Below are 12,500 nucleotides of genomic sequence, written 5' to 3' on the forward strand. Positions count from 1 at the left end.
AAGTGAGCAAACGGTGCCTAAACAAACTTGCTCAATCAATTCCAATCAGGTTTAGGTTCGCATTGGCCACAGCATTCAATTCATTTTCATTCCACCCCGATTTCTGACTGGATTTTAGAAAAAGGTACATCCTAATGCCTTGAATTTACTTAGCACTTTCAGATGCTTTTCATAGCTATGATTCCAGCTAAGACCAAACTCTAATCCCCTGCAACTCAACAATGCCACTTATAGATTTCACTCATGTCTAACGGCTGGTACATGCATGATTGAGGGACCCGTTGGTACCTTAAGGGTCAGACTAAGATATTTTTCTGACTTGCACTAATTAACTCCTATACAAAAGATGGGTTCTGGGTCATTTCAAAGTTGTAGGCATTTGATTTTTGCAAAGCCCTGTCACATAAATACTGACTGTGATTGACAAAGTCAAATGCCAACTCACTAACACAAATGTTAAATTGCGAATTAATTCGTCCGTAACAATTCCTTGCCTTGCAATCACGAGAAAGAGAGACTTGCTTATTATGCAAACTAGACCCTCCGTTAGGGTACACTGGGTTGCCTGTGGTACGTGCAGCGTTCCAGGCAAATTGTGACTGGCCCACGGGCCGATTACGGGCTTGCAAAAACAAAGCAAAAGGTAATTAAAAAACCATATAATAAACTACTTACTAACCGAGCTAGCTTGAGCCGTACTGGGGAATATTGGCTCGCTGCGCTCGGTCCGTACTGCCAAGACCTCGGGCCAATATTTCCCTGGCAGTACGGCCCTCGCGCTCGGTTAGCAAGAAGTTATTAAGGGGTCACCCAGAAGTCGTACCAGCAGAGGCCCTTTGGCTCACAGGTCCTCACACGTTCGTACGACGAAACAGATCCTTTTCTGAGGTTAAAAACCTGGCTACTGGCCTAACTCTTTTTCCTACTTTCCCAACCGCGAGAAAACCGCGGTAAATCAGCCATCGCCAAAAAATGTTTTTTTTTTCTCAAAAAATATTTAAAGTTAGGGGGAGAAAATACATCATTTTAAAGCTAAGAAAATAAGCTTTCCAACAGCATATAACTTATTTACAGACAACTGAAACATTTTATAAAAGCGAAAGTTGAACGAAAAAATTTAAGAAAAATAACAGTAAAATATTTTTTCTAGGCAAAATTTGGTCATTTTAGCGTTGATTACGAATTTTTGGATGCAAAACTAATATTTTCTGCAATTTATCTGCTTTCTTGGACATAAATTCGACCGAAAACTGATAAGGCACGAATATTTTTAGATTTTTAGGAACAATAGATAACGTGGTTCAATGCGTAATGTGATAATGCGATAAAAGTGTCAAATTTGCGACCCATTGCTAACGGCAACGGAAGCGATCGCATTACGAATAATTAACCTCTGTTGCCAAAAACCACCCAAATAACCGGTCAGTGTAAAACGCAGACTGCAGACTGCAGACTGCAGACCAGGGATAAAATGCAGACTGAGGGTAAAATGCAGACTGCAGACTGCAGACTGCGGGTTAATAAAATAATAATGAAAAAAGAATTATAAGAGTGTTAGTAGCCGTTTGTACTTTCACACTGAAACCCCAACACAGCTCCCATCGCTTTGGTTGCCCCACCGCATGTTTTAAATCGAACTCTGTAAGAATTGAAGCTGTTTGAATCCTTGTTGTTGTTGGAAAAAGGACAGTTTCGTTAAGTGAGTTGCTTTTAGGCAAAGAAGTCACCACCCCGTAATTCAACTGTCCATTTTGCTGCACTGAACAAAGTAATCGAGTAATTACCCAATAACTCAATTTATTTTGACACGCATGGCTACAGTACCAGTTAACAAAGACAGAGATAACGTGGATTTTGCACCATTTAACGTTTCAATTCAGTCGGCTTAAGCCAGTATGACTGAGGTGTAAAAATTTCTTATTAGGATCCTTTCATTGGCTTTCGTGTACGTTATGTTTATCCTTTAGTTCACAAGCTCGTTTGTTTTGCATCTGGAAGATGTAATTTTCAATTATAACCTCTCCCTAGGGGTTATCACGCATAGCTTAACCAATAAAGTCCCCGCGTCCTAATTGCTCGGAATACATGAAATTCTTTGTGCATTTCGTTGCACCGAAAAAAGACAACCGAGATTATTCAGGTATTCGAAGTAATAATTGTTAGTTTTTCGATCGATTTCCCTCGATGTACCGGTGTGACAAATAATTTGGAACATTGCAATGCATCTGGAAGCGCAAAAACAAAGCACAGATGATTTCAACGCGTACGATCGCATCCCCAAAAGGTGCAGCGACCTGCAGTCATAATAATGTGAGTTGTTGACAGATGTAAAACAGGATTGTCTTTCGAACAATCTTTATTTTATCCTTATGACTCGTTTTTTTATTATTAATATTTATTTTACCCTCAGTCTGCATTTTACCCCCGGTCTGCAGTCTGCAGTCGAAAGCGAAAACAAGCGAATATTTTGACGGAAAACACAATAATGTGAGATCAGAGGAACATGTGGTGAAGACACGCAATTGCGGCATCGCTTCGACAATAATCTTACCTTTTCAGCGATTTTAACGCTTGAAATTCCATTTAATCCACCTTGTCTAGTCTTTGAATTCACTATTATCGCTGCCCTGCGAATCTTCAATGTTCTACATAACAGCACACTTGGTAAAAGACGGCTCGACGGGCAACAGATTGTTGTCGATGTTGTCGCCTGTCTTGTTCAGTATCCAATTGATTTGCCATTTTTGAGCTTCATAAGGGTATATTTTGTTCAAAGATCCACTAAAACGTCATTCGCGTTACATGACTTTCGACGCCATTACAGGTTAAGTTAATGATTCTACTGTGTCCACCAGGGAAATGTACGCATTTCCACTACCCTCTTGATCCTAAGAAAATACGCGCAGAAGGCTCTATGCACAAAGACACCACTTACCGGGGGAGTGACAGGCAAGACTTTTACCGACACGGAAAAAAATAAAAAAAATAAAACGGAGAAATTCTACCCATTTTCCAACTGGGATTGCCATACGGCAACCCAGTAATAACAAAATAGTGAAAATTGTCTTAAAGCAAGTTACAAAAACAAAGGAGACTTTTGTCTGATTGGTTGATGGTTTTTCTTGTACCCAGGTTTTTTCACACGCGCGCGCGCGAAGTAACAAACAAGATGGCGGCCAAAGATGTCTTGTTCGATTACTTGCTGCAGGGATTTTTATGGCAGCAGCGACGTATACACGTTTTCTTCTTTCGGAATAGCGGTATTTCAGTGGTAGAAGCTGTTTTCTTTTAAGTCTTTCACTTTCGCGGTATCGATTTTTCGTCCGTGGCTTCATGCACTGTAAGCACAATTGATTTGGGCACATTCCCGAGTTAATAGATCGATTGAGGTGGTTGTTCAGCCGAGGCCGTGCTGTCAAGTCTGCTAAGGTAAGATTCGCTGTTCCTTTCGTTTTGTATGTAATCTCAAGCCAATATAAGCTCGCTCAGCCCATTAAATGTTCTTTAAAATTAATGTATTTTACCTTCCTTCTTGTCCACAGAAACCTTACAAGAAATGCCAGCGTTATTAACGCCTTCTTCTTCTTCTTTACCAATTCCCATATTTTAACTACTGGTTACAATTAGCAACGTGAATGGAGGATTTACTAAGTCGCCATGGAGTGAAATCGGAGGGTAGATAATGAGGGTACTGTAGTAACCCAGGGCGTATCTAATCGATCGAAGTCGATCATCGAAAAGGTAATCGATTAATCGATATTACTCGATAATACTCGATATTTGTCGATTAATTAGTTGATTTAATCGATCGAAATCGATAATCACAAACTTTCTTATCACATCGATGAAAATCGGTAATAAAAAACGTGCGCCAAACCTTAACAGCCATCTCGTAAACAAAAATGGTGAAAGCTGCTCCTTAGGCGGACGTGAAAACTTTCTTACCTCGTAATCGACTTTGATCTTGCTTTATGCAGTCTTATGTTAGCTACTTTTTCTAATTTTCTTTCTTCATTGACAGGCAATATTCAGCTGAATATTCCGGCCCAGCAGTGTTATGGTGGTGTACTCTGTGCTGTAATCGGTGTTATCCAGACAAGAATGAATGAATGAATGAATTTTCGAACAAATCGATAAAATCGATAGCTAATTACAAAAATCGATCAAAATCGATAATCACAAGAAAACGAGCGATCGATATATATCGATTTCCGATATTATTCGATTGATTATTATCGATTACGATCGACTACGATCGATTTCTATCGAGTATCGAAAATATCGATTAGATGCGCCCTGAGTAACCTGTAGGTAGTTGATGAATGTGCAAGCTATTGTTATTTCCTATTTTTCTGAGCCTTTTAAAAATTCGCTGCTTTTTCAGGAAAAATTAACTATTTTTGTGCTCATGGCTTGAGAAAAATGCAGCAAGCTTGTACTTCATCTTGATTTAAAAGCAATAGTTTTGAATGAACCTCTCAATGATGACTTCAATTAGGCATTTACATTACTTTACCTATTCTCGTGCAAATGCTGCAATTTTGTTCCTACTTTTAGGTAATAAAAAACCCGATTTTCCCATTTTTCTGACCATTTTACCCACTTTACACCCTGTAAATAGCAATTTGTTTAAATTATATATTATTTGTAGGGGAAACCTCTGCAACATGGCCCACTGAAACACTGCAGGGAAGATATTGTTTACCTATTGTCATTAATGTGCCAACCAGAGGCTCACTGGCTGTTGAAACAAAGGGTCTTTTTATTCCTGTGGTTTGCACATCAATGCTTGTCAACAGATATCTTCCCTATGATCTATATGTAGATGAACTTCAAACTCACATTAGCTCTGAACTACCAAGATTTATTAACTTTAAATTTAACGAAAACTAAATATCTTATCTTCAATCCTCATCAGAAAGTAAATTTCAACTTACTTTCTTCATTAACTACTAGCTGGTCAATGCCTTGAGCAAGTTTCAATTTTTAGATACTTGGGTATGATATCTATATTGGCCATCACCTTTCCGGGCATGATCATATTCATTATATTTGTAACAAAGTTAATAAATTTATATTAACATCATCATTACGGTTAAGCAATATCAGTAAACATTGTTTAATCAGTATCTATTATTCGGTTATTTAGCCAGTTACTGTATGGCTGCATATTGTGGGGTATTAATTATGAAAACCCATTGTCACAGCTTATAAAATTGCAAAATAAAGTTATTGCAATCATCACTGATGTTTCCCTACCCCACATTGTTTCCTTAGGTCTATTGAAATTTCATGATATTGCTAAAATTTACACATTTATTTATGCATAATTGTCTTTGTGGTGACAAGCCAAGTAATTTTTTTCCATATTACTGGTTTCGCAGCAAGGTAATCATTCAACTCAGGATGCATCTTTACAGCATTTATTTTTTCATACTATAACCAATATATGTATAAGAAAATTCTGCCTATCCATTATTGGAAAATACTTTTGGAATGACCTTCCTCTTTAAAATCGAAACAGCACATCTAAAATCCCATTTTGAAAAAGCAATTTTTGAACACTATTTTGCACAGTACTGATTTCCTTACTTGCTGGTATGTACTCCAGTATTGCTTGTTTAAAAGTCTAAATATTGCAACTGAATGGGATATCCTGTTCTGTAGATTGAGTACGATTTAAAGTTAAGAATATAATCGTATTATTCTTTGTCTGAGATAGTTGTTAACTTGAATATATTCACATTAGGGATTACATTCAGAAATGTTTTACCTGTTTATGTCATATTGAAATGATTTTAATAAAGCATTTCAAGCAATATTTACTAGTAAAATGACTTTCAAAAATTAATTTATACTCTCTTGAAAATTCTTGTTTAATAAGATGACAAAGTTTGAATACGCTTCCTTTAATGCTGTAATAATAACAATATATATATTAGTCAAGTACAACCCTTATAAATTTTTTAAATGCAAAGAGGTAAAGTGCATAATGGTAATTATTATAGCTCTTTTTCAAAGGTAGTTAACAACTTGAACACATTCACAACTAATTGTTTAGGGGATTCTTTTGGGTTGGGAATAATTTATTTAAAATAGAAATCAGAGTCTTTCTTTTTTTTTAGCACAATTGACTATATGCCATTTATTTCTAGTGGTGGCATAGTGCATGTGATGTTCTCTGTAATATTTTCGGGTTTTAAAATTCCTGTGGTAAGCAGTTTTATGTAAGTGTAAATAGTACTTTTCGCCTCAGATGAGCAAATTGTGTGCAAATAAATAAATAATTTAATTATGAACCATTGTCAATCTCCATGTTTTTCCTTGCAAAATTAGTTTATGATGTATCCACACTGATTGGGATGTTATTAAATTTATTGCAACGCGTCGAAACTCACTAGGCAAGATATCACTGGGTAGCATTAAAGAGACGTCCGATCAAACAACTGGCTCGAAGTGACAGATTTCAATAGGACAATGGACTCACTTTGCTGGTCGCTTGAGCGCGTCTTGCCACTTTTCAATTTAAACTGTTTAACTCAAATTATTCTTATGATATTTGTGTGTCGGCTGTTAAAGGCGATTCCCGTATCTCGAATTATTTTCTAAGATTTGGCCACGAGAACGCATGAGCTGCCGACTTGAGTCTCGTTCTCCGAGTTAGAATTTCTTGTGCGCGTCATTTCATCAACTTGAACCTTTCGCAGCTTAGGGAAATATGACAATATACAAATTGAAAAAAGCTTCAAATTTAATGCTTTTTCAGTGGTTTAATTTTCAGACGTTAAAGTTTGCCAAGTCAAAGACACAACGGGGCAGAGTGAGATGATATCACAACAAAATTTGGAGCCACTTTGTAGACAACACCGTATCACACAAAACCTGCTGTGTTGAGCCTTGCCACTTTAAGTGACAATTTCTTTACACAAATCTTTTCTTTGGTTGTTGGGCTTACTGCAGCAAGAGGGAATTCCCGTATCACGGCCTATGACAAAAGTCTCGAATAAGGGAATCAAATTCTTTTTGCCAAGGAAATTTAAATAATCTGGAGCACTCGTAAAGGAAAGCCTTGCGTCGTGGCTTAATCTGTTCGCTTCACGATACAAAATCAGCCCTATTTCTTCTCCAGAACAATTCCCGACTCTATTTCGATCATGTGGTTCACAATTTCAAGGTTGAGAAGCTTTATAGCGAATTGAGATGTTCTTCGCCAGTGGGCTGCCATTTTTCAACTCCATCTTGTTAGCTGATTTATCGTTGTCCTCGCTTCAAACGCCAGTTTAGCCACATTTTTTAATGTAAACTCACATTTCAATTTGAATCCTACTTATTTTATTATTAAGCAGCACTCCATTCTGAGTTGAAGTCTCTTAAATGAGGAAAAACAACGCCAGGAAGGCAAAACTATCCTCTGCTCCTTGCAATTTCTTCACTTCATCGCCACACTTTTGACTCGTCATCTTCGCTTCATTTGTGATCCTTCGCCGTATTTCCCGTTGTATTGAACCAGTATCAGTCATAAAGATAAGGTAATGCCCAAGTCTTTCAAATGACTCATCATTTTTGCATTCATTGTGTACCGTCCTTTTGGAAACAGGCGATGAATATTAACGATGCCAGCACTACATCCGCCATTTCTCATGTTCGCGCGTTTCGAATGAAGTTGACTAAATTTCAAGAAATTTTCGGGGTGATGAGGCGCATGCGCAACAGTAGTCTCCTTTGTTTAGTTACAAGGGTTTAGAAAACAGTCCCAAGAAAATACGCGCGCTGATTGGTTAAAAATCGTGTTTCTATAACTCGATGGAGACACAGAACTAGCCTTTGACGAAGTGATAGCGCGAGCAAAGAAAATTTACATTTTGATAAGTTGTTTTCCTTTTTCTCGTCGCGTTGTTTTCTAAAAGAAATAGAAAACATATACTCCGTGTTTCTATCGAGTTATAGAAACACTCGTGAAAGTTTGGGAGAACTCGAAAAAGCTGCCTGGGGCTCGTGTTCCCACAGCATTTCTCGTTCTCCCAAACTTTCACTCGTGTTTCTATAACTCGATAGAAACACTGTACATGTTATCTATTTCTTAAATAAACGTTAATTGATTGCCAAGAGTAGAAAATACCATTGTTATTTTTGACTTTTTGAAAACGTTAAAAGATTAACAAATCGAAAGTGGTTCAGCGTTGTCTGTACTCTTATCGACAACGATATTCGCTGTGGACTCACTCGGCTGCGCCTCGTGAGTCCACAACATTTTGACCACTGTGATGACGAATATCGTTGTCGATAAGAGTACAGACAACGCTGAACCACTTTCGATTTGTTTTTTACCACAATATTCAACGCCAAAGAAAGTTTTTATTTCAGAGCGTGACCAAAATCATGACTCAAAGAAAGAGCAAGCGTTGTCTTCAACTTTCTCACAATATGATTGGTTTATTTTCCAAAATGAGCGTTCCTGATTGGCTATTACACTGCGTGACAAAATGACGCGAGCATGACGCGTACAGCGTTGTCTAGACTCTCATCGACAACGGCAAATTAGCCAATCAGATTGCGAGATTACAAGCAATTGTGGTAAAAATTCCAATTGAATAAGGTAGCTAACTTTAAAAAGTTACAACCAATTTTTTTTTTGTTTAACTTTTACGTTTAAAGTTCCTTTATGAAATCCACGCAATAGAGATGCAAGTTTTGCATCAAAAAGCCTTATTGCACTGGCACTTGTTGCAGAATTGACATGCATAAAACATTCACCAATGTTGAGTCATACTCCGCTCTCGCAGTCAGCCATCAACCTGTATTGAAAGGCAACATGTATAAACAAACGTCTAACGGCTTCCGAATGATTGCGAAAGAGTTTCTCTTTACCAAAGGCCTTTACACGTGCCATCACTGTATATCAGCATTTTAATGATACATGAAGTAGTGTTGCAAATCAGCCTCTTATGAATCGACCGGGCTTCACGACGAATTGACTCAATTCGTGATGACGTGGCATCAGGACGTCTCTGCATTGTATGAAGCAAATACTCGCCAGAAGAAGGTTTCTGTATAACACAAATAAGTAGTAAGGCAGATAAATTTTCAGAAGACTACAGAAAACAGCAAGGAGTTGCCTTTAAAACCCAAGGCATGATGAGGAATGTCAAAATAATTGTTCAGTACGACATTGTTTGAAGAAACACCGATCTTATGTTGCTATCTTTCGACGTCAAGAAATTTTGGTAGGGAAAATTCCTGTAAATTCTTTGCTCAGTCGCCCATCACCTACAAAGCAAATTGACCTCAAGGATGACATGCCCAAAGGCAAATAACCTGAAATAAACGTAATTTTAACATTATGCACTTCATTTGTGGAAGTTAACGAGAGTCTATTCTTTACAATCCGGCCCAGACAAAAGGAATGTAATATACCAGGCCGGTCAAATAACTTGCAAGTCCTGTCTTTCATAAATTTCATAAATTAGAGACCCCTTTGACCTTCCCACACGGTTTTGTTCCGATATGGAACATCAAGAAAATATTTTCGGATCTGGAGGCCAATTGATTTTTAGAGGGCGACAGCGACCCCGAAGAAATGTTAGCAGCTATATCGATTTTCGCTCGCTCATCCTCTTCGCGTCCGAAAAATCATGCTTTGCTCGCCAAAACATTTTTTCCTGGGATTCTCTTGAGGTCGACTTGAGGCAAGTCTAATATCAAAACAACAAAGAAATTTTTTTCCGACATGCTCTTAACAGAAGTTTATCTGCTTTTCAATCCTTGCAAGAAAACGTGAGAAGAAAAGGCAACGTCGTTGAAAAGTAACCACCACGCAGGTGTAAATGATACGCCAAGCCTACCAACTACTTGGTGCGTCTGGTTGGGAAGAAGTGCTGCAAGGTATTAGAGGTGAATTGTGAATTGTCGTATGGTAGGAGATTGGCTACAGAATCAGAACAATCAAACAAACAAAGGAGTTTTCCCGAAGACAGCTAGGGGCGTACCCAGGATGGGGGAGGGGAATTCCTGGGGTGCCCGTGACCCCCCCTTTTTGACAGTCACCAACATACAACAACATATTACAAGCCATATCTGTGAGACTGGAACAGAGTAATTTATGTCACCTAGAACTTACTTCATCTATGCAGCTATTTTGTAGGCTTGTACCTTCCCCCGCGTTCTCTGCTCACCCAAAAAATTGTCACTTTCACGGTAAGTACCCTGGGTTTGAGAAAGTGTGAGCCCCTCCCCTCCCCCCCCCCCCCCCCCCAACACCCTGAAAAATTCTAGCTACGCCCCTGAGAGAGCTGAAGCTCAAAGAAATCAAGCTTAAGTCATATTGAACGGGTTCAGTGGAAAATAATTCAGAAATCTCAATATCAAATCGTAAAGACCACTAGGATGAATGACACATACATCAGCATCTGCATTTGTATCTTCATTTGCCTGATCCAGCACCCGGCAAAGTCCTCTCGAATTGTGGCTGTTTTTGATTTGGTACCTAATACACTGATACATCACTGGCATGCCAAAACAAAGAATGCTCAAGACTATCAAGGAAAGAAATACAATGCAAAACGAGCGAAACAAACGAGCAAAGCCAACGCTTAAATGTGTGGAAAGGCAGTGCAAATGACATGGAAAATCCATAATGTCATCGAAATATTTGTTAATAGCAATGCCGCTGAATTTTGGGTGCAACTCTGCATTGATAATTCAATATAAAAGTTCATGGCTGTGAACAAAATAACAGACACTAATATTAATCCATAAGGACTCCATAGCATAAAGGTGTTTTTACTGCTTGTTACGGGAAGCGTTTTATGAAATGACGTTTTATTGAGTATTTTACGCGCGTTATTGTAAACAATTGTATATATTATATGGTGTTTTCCATATGATATATCATTAGTGTAAACAGTGTAAATCTCTATTGTACTAGTAAGGGAGAAAATGCACAAGACACACACGTGAAAGCCTTAAAATTTACGTGACATTTGTGATTTTCCTGTATATTTACAGGGGTAGCTTCATCCGAACCATGCTCCTTCATGGTCATTGGCTCAAGTGGTGCAATCAATTTGAGTTCGTCATTCGTCATAGAAAATACTTGCATCTGGCATATCGCAGTACCACCTCATCACAATATACGTTTAAACTTTACTACCCTTAATATCGTGAACCAACCTGGCTCGAACATCAGTTCGGTAAAAGTCTATGATGGAAGGAACGAGTCTCAAACGTTGCTTGGGCACTTCACTGAAAACAAGAGTCATTTATCCATACAATCGAGTGGACGCTACATGTTGGTAGTTGCAACTGGCGTTGCAAGCTTTAAAGCAGTTTATACTTCTAGAGCAAGAAGAGGTAATTCCAAAAACAATTCCTCATTAATATCACAGTTGTACTGAGAACGTATCATTTTCATTATGGTCTTACCCTTAAATTCAAATCTAAAAGCTTTCCTGTTTACCGCAGAACCAACCAAAAGCAAATGTTGGGCATCACATAGGTTTGTCTCAACAGAAGGTCACTACTCTGTCCGCTGGACTCGGAAATTTGATTGGGATATGAAGAACAAACTATGATGACATATTCAGATATGGGAAATTCGTTTTCCAATGAAGTTGGTCGATTATTGGCACCGTTGGATTAAAGTCTTAGACCTGTGGCTGGAAACATTGTAACCCTTTTTGGAGCCTTTTTTTGAGGAACATTCAAGTTAAAATGACATTATTTTACATCAATCTAGGCACTTTTCAAAAGTTTTTAACTTGTTTTCTTTTCTATTGCATCTTCAAACAAATTCATCCCTTGTTGCATTTCATTTTTGCGAACTGAATTGGTTTCCAAACCCACTTTGGCAAAGTAACAGAAGACGAGAGTAGATCACCATCCCATGTATCCCTTGTGATCGGCTATGAAAGCCAGGAACGTTTCCGTGACGCCATGTGGTTAAGAGCTGAAATGAAATTTAGGTAGTAATAAAGTAGTATTTTACAAAGTGAATAGGGACTGTTACACTTTCTTCATCACAGTGTAAAAACGTGTAAGAATTCTGGAGATGGTCTTATAGCAAAGTAACTATTTTGAAGGTTCTGAGTTTCGTTTACAATGTGCTGTAGTTAACTGATGGCTAAAATTTGTACATCGTCTTTCATTGCAGCTAAACCAAGGGTAATAATTCCTTTACGAATGGTTCGAACAGTCTCGGAGCATTATGTGTGGTGCTCGTCTGAAGGGACGCCACCGATCAACATATCATTGATGAACTCAACTACAACCTTGGCTTCTGGGAAGGGAATAGTGTGGAGCAAACTCAACCATGATGGTAACTATAGTTGCGTCGCTACCAATGAAGTTGGCACCGAATCAAAGACGTTTTACGTTTCTCTTATAGGTGAGATTATACTGACTTTATTTCCCTCCAAATGTGGTTACTTCATCATCACACGAAACAAAGCTGTAGCAATAAAGCGATGAATTAATTTGCAAGTCTGAAAAAAATTTTTCATAAC

The 12,500-nt window shown here is 38.2% G+C and overlaps 1 protein-coding gene across 1 annotated transcript in view; it reads left to right on the top strand.

The window, feature by feature from the left end:
• Positions 1-12,500, top strand: part of LOC138046549 (uncharacterized) — a 29,823-nt gene that overhangs the window by 6,912 nt on the left and 10,411 nt on the right. The window contains exons 3-4 of the mRNA XM_068893164.1: positions 11,005-11,349; positions 12,149-12,382. Of these exons, the coding sequence (XP_068749265.1) occupies positions 11,005-11,349; positions 12,149-12,382 (579 nt within the window). The remainder of the gene's footprint in view (positions 1-11,004; positions 11,350-12,148; positions 12,383-12,500) is intronic.

Source organism: Montipora capricornis, chromosome 4 (genome assembly GCF_036669925.1).
Source record: "Montipora capricornis isolate CH-2021 chromosome 4, ASM3666992v2, whole genome shotgun sequence".
In the NCBI taxonomy this organism is placed as follows: Eukaryota; Metazoa; Cnidaria; class Anthozoa; order Scleractinia; family Acroporidae; genus Montipora; species Montipora capricornis.